Raw genomic sequence first — 11,734 nt, 5'->3', positions numbered from 1 at the left:
GAGGGAGGACCAACAGAGCAGCCATGGGAAAGTTCTCCCCACTTTTTCCGATTACATGGAATCTTTTTTAAAGAAGACGAACACAGAGGAGCAGCAGATTGGTTCTCCAGTGGAAGGAGCAGAGGTGACAGTCAAAGGGCTGAGAACAGAGATACAGCAAGGAGATAAAGCCAAGTTCACGAGAGAGAAAGGTAGGAATCTTTATCTTTAGGGAGAAATAATTGGATTAGAAAATAATCAGATGTCTCCTCAGTTCTTAATAGTTGTCAGTGACTGAACTGTGATGTGTTTTTCATATAGTTTGAATCCCTTCAAGGTACCACAATAACATTTCCTACAAATGATATTCTGTACAGTGTAAACCAGTACGCTTTTACAGGCTTACTTTTCATCATTTTTATCTTTTGTGTCCCAATAGTGGATTACAGACTGACTGCAAAGTTCTATAACTTTTAATAAATAACTTAGTGTAATGGTAGAAATGGCTTTGAATTTGTGCTTTCATTACTTGCTTTGAAGTGTTTTCCTTTAAGTTCATATGATTTCTTTGAACTATAAATGTGGCAATAATAAACCCAGTGAATTTAAATTGACTTTAAAAATTGACTTGTCAAGTCCTGAGCAAAGCCTGTTGATCTTTTGTGTCCGCCACTAATGACTTCTTGTTTCATCGTATTTTAACGTGTGATATTCTCAGTATGAGCTTCTTTTCTATTGGCTGAACCTATCTGTTGCTTTAAAAAAACATCTCTTAGAGTGTAGGTTGTAATGATTATTTCCACTGTGATTAATCTGTTAATTATTTTCTTGATTAATATGTGTACTGGTACATAGTATAAATGGGAGGCACTACAGTGATTTTATACTGCCCTATTACCATCACTATGCCTGCCACTGATACTATGCATGAGTACACAGTGGTCACTAGCTTGGTGGTTTATTTATAATTCAGTTTTACTGTATTATTTATAGTTGCACAGTGCTATTGATATACTTTTGTACCTATATTCCAAAATGTTCACAACAGTTGTCACACTGGTGTTCATGACTGCTTAAAATTCTACACTTTCATGACATTACATATTTCATTGTGTTTTTTTATTTATTTATTTATTTTTATTGTGTGTATTATTGTGTTTGCACCTGGGTCATGAGAAACTATACTGTAAATAATCTATTTGGGAACAGTAATCAAACTTGAATCTGATTAACCAGCAGTTTGTTCTATTAAAATGTCGGAAAACTGTGAAAAGCTTAGAATACTGTTGTCTAAATCCCGAGGTGACTGTCCACAACTCAAAGATATTCAGTTTACTCTCATAGAGGACTAAAGGAACCAGAAAATACTCAAATTTAAGAAGATGGAATCTTTAGACCTTTTCCACCCCAAACATTGCTCACACTGATTAATCAATCATTACAATAGTTGGTGATTAAGTTCATAGTTGACAACCACTTGATTGATCGACCAATCGTTGCCGCTCTGCTAGAATAACATATTACAAATCTGTTGATATTTTGTGGTATGTTTAGTCGAGATAACTTTAAGACAATGCTTCCAAAAGAGGTTCAGTCCCGTTATGACTTCTGTGTCGCTTTAGTGGGTTATTTAGAGTCCCTGACAGGCCATTGTCTTGTCCCATCCTGTCTGAAGAGTTTATTTTTTTACGATCGGAGAAGTTTTTCTTTCCTCAGAGGGGAAAAAATAACAGAAAAACACTAATAGCACAAACAAATAGACAAGTGTCACCGCGGTGCCTGAACTCCCTCACACAGGATGTTTATTCAGATGTGTCTGTGTCGAGTTTCCCGACGTGCCACTGACTGTGACTGTTATCATTTCTAACCACTCACCTTCCATAACTGACGATTATGCTTGCATGAAATCAATAATGGTGTCTGATTTGAATCTGCATTAGCTGATTCATGCAGTGAATGCTCCTGTATAATGTAAAAAACATGTCCAACCTCTCTTTTCACTTCCATTTAGCTGCAAACAGGAAAAGTGCACACTGTTTCCATTCACGTTAAATGCCAACTTTGGCTCCATATGTTTTTGTTTTAGTTCATTTTAGAGTATGGGGGCCTCGCTTTTCACATCTTTATTAAAAGGAGTTGGACCCCACCTTAACAACAGTGTGAGCTCATGGAAGAACTAATAAGAGGGAGGCTGTGGCCAGATACATATGTTCCTCAGTAAAAAAAAAAGACACCATTATACCGTGGCGGTTGGAGAAACTTAGCTCATTTGTCGTTTATATAGAAAGGATTGAACGCTTATGCATTTGGCTATGAGAGCCCCTGAGAGTTATGTAAGGCAAATAAAATATACCAAGTAGGTGTTAAGTGAAACATTCAAGCCAATTTGTTCAGCAATGTGGCAGTAAAGGAAAAGGTGGGTAAACTAAATGAGCTGCAAAACTACTACAACTGGACTTGCAGAGAGGTATAATGGAGTCAAAGCATCTGATACAGCATTTTACTCTTTAACCTGAATGAAGAAAGTTTAAAAAGGTCAATTAAAGTGGGTTGTTTTTGGTAAAAGTTTGATTACATCAGTTTTAGTTTGACCTTAGTTCACATATAGAGGTTTCACCATATATTTGCATTGGATTTAGTGATAATTGCAGAAGGTTTATTAGGAAAAACTACCAGAAATATACACATTGACATTAGCCGATCTCTCATTATTTGGTGAAGTCAAGTTCTAGCTTGCAAAATCTTTAATGGGTCAAAAATGGTATAGTCGTTATCATGGTATGGTATGGTAAGGATTTGCAGATTTTGATATGTAGTGTAGCTATCTGCTTCCCTTATCATAGTGTGTGTGTCCAGATTAATACTTTGTCTCTGCTTTAAAGAGTCTATCTTCATTTGGTATCTGCTGTTGTAGTCTAGACAATCCTCCGTGTGTCTCCAGTGGGTTAACTTCTATATCTTTTCCTTCACCTCTCCACCCATCCCTTATCTACCAATTGTCCCTCTCAGGAGCAGAGGATGTCCAGAGCTGACTGGTCCTTCCTGGAGCACCTGCTGGAGGAGGGCCAGGAGTATTCAACAACTGTGGGTCGTGTCTGGCTTACCGTACTCTTCCTGTTTCGTATGCTGGTACTCGGGACTGCTGCCGAATCTGCCTGGGATGACGAACAAGCCGACTTCGTCTGCAACACCCACCAACCTGGATGCACAGCTGTCTGCTACGACAGAGCCTTCCCAATATCCCACTTCCGCTACTTTGTCCTCCAAGTCATCTTTGTCTCCACGCCGACCATCTTCTACTTTGCGTATGTGGCTGTGAGGGCTGGGAAGGACAAGGAAAAACAGGAGGTTAAGGATGAGAAGCAGGCAGAAGAAGGTCGAAGCAAGAAAGGGGAAATCATAACAGAAAGGCTCGATACCAAAGTGACTGAAGACAATGCAGAAGAAAAGGAGAAAGAAAAGAGTGGTGGGAAAGGTGGAAAAACTGACAAACCTCTCCCTGAGGCGCCTAAACTGAAAGGGAGGCTGTTGGGTGCATATGCATTAAGCATCCTGTTCAAAGTCCTCCTGGAAGTTGGCTTTATTGTTGGCCTCTGGTTCCTTTACAATGGCTTCTTCATTGAAGCTAAGTTCGAGTGCACAGGGTTCCCTTGTCCTCATACAGTGGACTGCTTTGTCTCTCGGCCCACAGAGAAGACCATCTTCACCATCTACACTCAGGTGATTGCTGCCATCTCCCTGCTCCTCAACCTCATCGAGCTCCTCCAACTGCTCCAGCTGGCCATCTCCCATCGGCTGGAGAAACGCTACCGAGCCGAGTACCTGGACTACCTACCTCGGGCTGAGCAAGAACCAGCCCGACAACAGACTCCAGAACTCCAAACAGAGGTGTCGGAGCCTTATAAAGCAGAGAGCCATGTCGAACTCCCCTCACAGGGTGCAGCTGTGCACTACTCCTCCAACCCCTGTGAGAGCTATGGGGACATGGCCATAGAGGTGACCTGGGGATCCGGAGAGAATGCGACTGACTTGCTTCCCAGTTATGTGAACTGCATGGGAGCTATGAGAACTACACATTCTCCTAGAGTTCATTATAAGAAGCATACACATCACACTGGGAAAAATACTAAGAGTGTCCATAAGGGACACTCAAAACAAAAACATTATGTATGATGCAGTAAGATGGGGTTTTACTATGTGTATATGTATGAAAGCTTTGCTCAAGTTTTTGGTTTTTAGAAATGCCATCTTGCACACAGCACTTGACTATCAGGAGTGCACGGTAAGAGCCCAAAAGGGGGAGAAATGAAAAAGAACAACTATTACGCTGTGAACTCAATGCCTCACAGGCAGACAGACATTCAAACAGAGATTTACCAGATAAATGGACCTATTCTAAATGAAACATTTTGAGAACACTCCCCAAGGCAAGGAAAATGAGACTCCTCCATGAGACAAGATTAAAGTCATAAGATGCCTTTGTGTTACATTTAATGGATTTTAGTGCAAAATGTGACGGTGTACAAAAAAAAAACCAACTCTGCAGAGGGCTACTGTGTGAGTGTTTATGGGAGGGAATGCAGCAGAGCCAGATTTAAGCATGTTCCCCTGAGATTTGCACTGTAAACCCTGGAGTTGTTTGAAGACCCCTCCGCTCCCAGTGGCTTCGTCCACACTGTGGAATGCACTGGTCTCTGGATCCTGCTCAGCTCCCAGGAGGATAATGGCTGCGTGGATGCAGGCACGCATGCATGCTCACACACAATGTCATTTCCCCTTTCACCCAGTGAGTGTTGGTCACTCAAGTTTGGGACGTGGACTAGGAAAGGCAGGGTTGAAGAGAAGGGGAGCCAAACCATGGGAAATGTGGGACTGAACATGACTGATCATTGCCAGCAACCATAATATTTCAGCTATGAAAGAAGAGGGAGAGAAAGCACCACTGCGTACAGCACTCACTGAATAATGCAAACACAAACATCCACTTTGAAAAATCAAACCTTTTAGTGAGCTAGAGATAGAGCTCAGGAGATGCATTAGTGATTGCACATTGAATGGGCTGAAAGCGGTACAGAAATGTACAAAATCAACGAAAGGAGATGGCGAATTATGAGAAAACTGTATTTAATGTTTAAGGTATTACAAAGAAATACCAGTGCTAATATTTATTTTTTTTGTTTAAAATAAACATGTAATGAATGAATGATGACACGATCATTCAGCAACTGAAAAAAACAATTCCATTATTCACATGCAAGTGGAATTTCAGTGTATATGATGGTTTTCTTCCCTTTGATTTCTGGACGAGATATAAGCTTCTCTGAAGCGAGTGTGTTTTCTGTGTCTAACTTTCTGCTGTCTAAATACAGTTGCAGCATGGAGGAACTGAATAACTCAAGGGAAAGATAACAGAATAAATAGCAGAAAGACAAAGGTGTGGAGAAGTGAATGAGCCTTATATGGTATTATGAGTATAACCTGAGGGGGAAAATTGATTTAATGGCTGTTTTCAGATCTGCAGCTCTGGCTATACAGGGAATAAGGACATCACTTATATGCCAGCAAAAGTTCATACAAGGTGGAACAGCGCTTTATGTTGGCTTTATTTAATGTCCCCCTGAGAGTGTTCACTGTTAAAGCTATTTTCTAGGAGAACAACTGATAAAATCCAGAACTTCAACAAAAGGTGCTCCCCCAGGCTCTGAAAAAATGTAATCATGTGTCTTTTTCATGATGTAGCAGCAGCACTCTGCTATACACCATTCATTTCCAGCAATTTACTGAACTGTCTTCATGGCGATAAGCAGTTAGGAAAAAGGGTCAAAGGGAAAATTTATGTGAGATGGGCCTTCATACCACAAACAGCTTGGACTGTTTGTGAGTTCAAATTAACTGTAACAGCTGAAATGAAATGAATCTGGCTTTTTCTTTAATTTTGCTGTGGTTAAATAAAATGTTTTCTAATTTAATAATAATAGGAAGGCTCGGTCCTCGGAATGGAATGTGTTTTTATTGTGAGTGCGTGTTAAGGATAAATTGGCAGATTCTGTTGAGAAAACAATCCACACAGCACGCTGAAGCTGCCCATTTCAATGCCTGTTCACAAGAACTTGGCTGGCAGTCGGCTATAGTCTTGTTATCTCAGTCAGCGTTTGCGTGCATGCGTCCATGTGATTGTTCATGTCTGTTTTCACAAAAAGCCAGGGGGTCATGGAACAGATTGCACAGGGCGACCCGTATCGGTCCCCTTTGCTGCCAACCGAAGCAAGCAACAGCACAGCGGAGCTCCCTTTTGCATCCATCTTCCTTAGAACCGATCAACGCCCTGCTCTGTTCTTTGGGCAGACTAAACTCTCACCTCCTGTTCAGTGAAGCAAATATAAACCTGCGAGATGAGAACAACAGTCAGTGCAGGTTATTTGCTGCTCCACCGGCTATTTTTCTTTGTCTCAACAGTCACTATCTTCCCACCAGTGAAATTTCAACCCCCTCAACAGTACAGATGAAAGTGATGTTTTGCTTTTATGTTCCTCTAGCAGGACAATAGGACATTACTAAGATGTTCGCCCATTCTTTGGTTTGATTACTTATTATTAATGTCTAGACTATTTCCCATAATCACAGCGCATAGTGTCTTAAAAGGATGTCCAACAAAATCTTAACAATGAAGACATTTGTTTGTATGAAACTGTGAAAATGAAAGGGAGTTATGAGTTGCAAAGACTTGTATCTATGAGACAGGTTATCCTTAACAGTGTTGACAGAGAATGTCTGGGATCAGATGCCATTCTAACCGTACTTCCTGACATTGTTGAAGTCACTGCTGATGCATTTCCTCACTCTGTTGGTGAAGCCACATGCGGCCGATCCCACGCAGACACAGGCAATTTTGCAGTTTGGTGAAAGAGCATACACACACATAGGTAGAGAGGGTAAATCTCACCCCTGTACACAAACTTTTAGACTGTAAAGCAGTCAAGTGCCCTCCAGGCTCCAGCAGGTCTTATAAAAGGCCAACTGTCAAGCCCAGAGGCAACTCTTCTTTAGGGAAGGTTCTTAGAGCTTTCATGCACGGCACTGGCCTCTGGAGGGACTTTAAAGGGTTCACCTACGCTATGTGCCTGGCCTGGCCAAAACAGGCTGATCTGCTGTCATACTTCCTGCCAGCTGTACTGGCAAAAGGCCTGCATATCTAGAGGAAGCACCCTGAAAAGGCAGACAAGGCACTCACATGCACAAACACTCTCAAGAAGTTGCGCCTCACTTCACAAAACTCAGACTTTCACATCCACACGGAGAACCAAGTGACCAGCAGCGCTTAAAATAGCAGCTGCAGGGCGGATGAGGTCACCAAAGTTATCTAACATCTTTGTATTCTGACATAATTAGAAATAATGTTCCTTGCCCAGCAAAGATCACAGTGTTAATGTTGTAGCATGTTTGTATTTGTAAAAGGCAGACATGTGCCAACTCCATTTGTTTATCTTGACATCCATGCACACAATACCAACACACGACTTTCTCTGTATCCTTAACAATGTCACGTTCATGCACAAAGACCTTTATTTGAACATTAGTACAACCCGACAAAAAATACTCTGACCAGTTCCTAAATTTAAATGCTGGACAGGAAGTGGGCCTGTATCTGTTTCCTGGTCCAGTATTGTTTGTCTCCAGGGATTGGTTGTTGGGGATTGTTCACCCTGACAATGGGGCTGCAGTGGGCATTGTTGCATTGTTTTGTCCCCCTGTTTGTTGACCTAAAGTCACGGCCACCCCATCAAAGGCCCGTGGAGGATGGGGGAAATGGGCACCGCGCCTGCTGTGTGGCTGGACTCAATTAAGACGGCTGGTACCACTTACAGCTCACACAGATTTGCATGAGTGCGAGCGGGGTGGGGGTTTCATTTAACTTTTCCAGGTTCATTTGTTAGTTCTTCTAAACCTTGCAGTTGTGTAGCTGAATGACAAGTAGGTTTACTGTCCTCCTGCAGTACAATAACTGTGGTAACAGTGAGGTCTTTGTGGTCACAACCTTCCACGTTTTAATGTTTGGGGTAGCATTAGTCAGCATCTAAAAGGAGTGGCTTAAAGTGATGGCTCTCCACAGAGCAAATCCACCTGACTCTTTAGTGTATCTCAGCAGTACGGACTCCTTTAGTGCCATCAAGCTCATGGTTTTGATTTTACAGTGCACACTTAAAGCTGTCATCAATGTGTAATAGTTTTTCGTCAAAAAGAGTAAAAGTAAAACCCACTGTACACAGTAACCAGCTGGTGAATACATAAAACAGGTTTGTTCAAAACCTAAAATATTGCTTCCCACTGAGGATAAGTCGCCACTTATATCCAAATGGGAATCATTTTGACATCTGTGACATCTGTGGGGGTGTATGAAACCTGAGAGAAATGAAATCGTGTTCGTCAGGTCGTCAGAATAAACTCAACGTTGAGTCTTAACATGCTGAATTTTAGCAGAAGCTTGAAGGCCTCTTCTCAGGAAGGAAAGCTGTATGCAGAATTTCCTGAAGAGCTGACGAAAACCGCCACATACTGAATTTGGTCAGTTCACAACAAAACTGTTTGGTTTTGTGGGTGCACTGGATTGCCAAAAAAAACTGAACTGGCTCCATGCCAGTTAAAAAAGGCTGAGAGTGGAGAATTGAACAGGAGGAGGAGACCCAAACAGAGCAAACAAAAAAGAGACATTGTGAAGGTGATTTCAGACATGTGAGCCGGTACCTAATCCAGTGTTTGGAATATAAACATGATGGCACACTTAGCACTTTGGTGCTGCATTTAGATATTACGATGATTCATCTTGTTTAACTTGCTGCCACATCGTCTACCTTGAAGCCGAATGGTTGCAGGACATCCTACATGCAGACAGGTGCAAATGCTTTGAGCAATGAGTCGCTGTTTGGATTCCTGGCTGGAGACCCATTTTCTACACAAAAATGCACACACACACACACACACACACAGAAAAAAAAACTGTTGCAACATCTATATGTCACCGTGGCATGACTTATATGCCTCTCAATCAGCACAAAATAAACAGAGCAGTGAAGACAACTCAGCTGCAAAGTCTGATTATCCTGTCTAGGACAAACAAAAAAACAAAAAAAACAATGCTCATGACACCACTTAACAAAATTTCCTATAACTGACTGACATTTGAACTATCTCCTCTGTTTTAACCCCCAACCTGCTCCATTATGCTCCCTGATGAGGCTATAGAAGGTGGACAGAGGAGTAGAAAAGCCTGTTGTGTACAGGCATAGGATCAGACTGCAGCCAATAGTCCCACTGACACCAACTGCTTGCTGTCTGAAAGCATGTTCAGATTTAGATTTGTCAAGTGGCCAGAAAATATGGGCAGCCGCTGATGTTTTTCTGTGTCCGCTGGTTTTGTACATACACAATAATTTACTACCGTGCTTGCCATAACAACTTCTTAAGATATCACGGATGGGATACAAGCTTGTCTTGCTCTATAATGCAGCTTTAGAGTTTATCTTTGTGGGTTGCCACCATGCTAATTCTATCATTCAAGGATAATAAAGAACGGACTTGACATTCGTTTGCTTGAAGAACGTATTTGTAACTCATTTAGATGCCTTCCAAGAAAATACTTGTAAATGTTTTTCATCTGATTTCCTCTCTAAGTACGAGACCCACCTTTTGTATGTTTATGTTCTGGCTGCTGTCAGTGTGTACATTACTTATACACAGATACCTGTATTCCTAGCTTGTGTGTATGTGGTTATTTAATAGAGGGATGTGGTGCCCTTCCAGCAGGCAGACAGCTCTATTGTTCCTGCAGCAGAGGGAACACCGTCTCCAGCCTGTCCACTCAGGATGTTGGATTGGACCTCCTTAAAAAAAAAAAAAACAGAGCAGCCACCATCACCCGTACCCATTATCCCCATCATCCAGCAAAACAATGGAGCACCTCCCAACATCCCCCTCCTTTCTCAGGAGTCTCGGTGTTTGGTTCCCACACTACTGTCCAGTTTTGAGGAGCTGGGCCATTGTTAAGTCGGTCGACCTGTCCTCAGATTGTTCCCAGGGGGACGCACAGACCTTTCACACACCTAAAAACACCGCACTCCTTGTTAACTCTCAGTGGAATCTATCCGCAGCCTCACTTCCACCTCTCCATCTTCACTAGCTTCAAATGGAAACTTCCACCAGCTTGAAGTAATTGCTACTCTAAACATGCACAACAGGGGTAGCTGGATTGGAGCCGGTCATTCCACTGATAGCAAATTTAAGAGGGGAGTAAAAGCTGATGGCTGCCGATAGCACAGCATTCACCACTCTGGTGCCAATGTAAATCTGGGCCTCATAATCTTTCCCATTTCAGTATAGCTCGCAGGGTAACGTAGCAGAACGTATCCTGGCACACCGCAAAGGTTATCGTCCAATGAGAGAGCTCCTGGAGTGCAGAAGAGATGGATCTTTCTGTTTCATTATAAGGAAAGGCTATGGGACTGGAGGAAACATGTCAACAAAATAATTATTCTACGTCTCTCAAAATATGTGTTACTTAAGAAACCCCAAAATATCTCATTCGGGAGCATTTACGAGACCAACAATTTCTCCATCTTTGGATGCAAGTCTACTTTCTTGACACATCATGCAATAATAATGAGGTTAATAATAAAGATTGTCTTTATTTAATATGAAGGCAGAGAGAGAGAGTTAAAGGAAACATGATGTCTTGACAGTCGTCCTGTGTATTTTTAAGCACTACATTATTCCACAGAAAAACACCATGTTTTTACTCATGACTCAAATTGTCACACAGGATAAAATGAGTCGATGAAAGTGAATCACTGTTTTTGTACTAGTTTACAAATCTGCAACATTACTGACAGACTGAAAGGAAGGCAGTGGAAAAATACCCTTAAAAGGAATTTTTCCACTGACGCAGGTCTCAAAAAGAATGTTTAGCCATCCATCAGTGTTGTTGTATAACAACAGCATAGAGTCAAAATTAACAGCAGTGCATGTCAGCTGTTACCTGTATCCAAATGTATTAACTATGGCTTATGCACATATTGCATCAGTTATTGCTGGTTATGGTTTTTATCACAGTGATCTGTTATCTGGATTAAAGGCTTCTGTTAAGAGTCAACCAGTTAAGTGGGTTCTTTGAACACAGTTAATGGGTTGATTGCTTGGATCAGGTTGATTGTCTTAGATCAGGTTGGCTTGAGAAACTGCTTATTTTGAAATAAAGGCAGTCTAACATTAAAACCACAACATTAAAACCACTTGCCCATAAAATTCCTGAGTGTGTACGTCGCCCTAGTGTAGCCAAGAGGTATTACCCATCGGGGCATGGACACAAAACCTCTGGGGTGTCCTGTGGTGTCTGTTACCAGGATGTTGGCAGCGACTCCTTTGGGTAGTGCAATTGTGGGATGGGACCTCTGTAGTTTATGCGTTGTCTGGGGAGTTTGGAGACCAAGGGTCCAGTTTTTTTGGTGGGGCAGAACACATCATCGTACTGAGGGAGACCACTAGCATTGTGGAGTGTCTTTGAATAGGGTCAGCGTGCTCAGTCTGAAACAATGTTTAGATGCGTGACCCATGTCCAAATAACATCCCCACAAACACCAGAACCCAAAATTTTCAAGCAAAACAGTGCATTGTAACACCACCTCACCAATGGTTTGAGTGTTGTATCTAATCAGTGCACAGTATACAATCAGGTAAACACAGCACTTACATGAGGTGGAGTGTG

General features: G+C 41.8%; 1 protein-coding gene across 1 annotated transcript; it reads left to right on the top strand.

The window, feature by feature from the left end:
- On the top strand, positions 1-5,954 carry gja4 (gap junction protein alpha 4). Its single transcript, XM_023275777.3, has 2 exons — positions 1-191; positions 2,989-5,954. Exon 2 carries the CDS (start codon positions 2,998-3,000, stop codon positions 4,150-4,152), a length of 1,155 nt encoding a protein of 384 aa, XP_023131545.2. The 5' UTR covers positions 1-191; positions 2,989-2,997; the 3' UTR covers positions 4,153-5,954.
- The last annotated feature ends 5,780 nt before the right edge of the window (positions 5,955-11,734 follow it).

This window comes from Amphiprion ocellaris, chromosome 15 (genome assembly GCF_022539595.1).
Source record: "Amphiprion ocellaris isolate individual 3 ecotype Okinawa chromosome 15, ASM2253959v1, whole genome shotgun sequence".
Taxonomy (NCBI): Eukaryota; Metazoa; Chordata; class Actinopteri; family Pomacentridae; genus Amphiprion; species Amphiprion ocellaris.
This window is presented reverse-complemented; position numbering and strand designations above follow the sequence as displayed.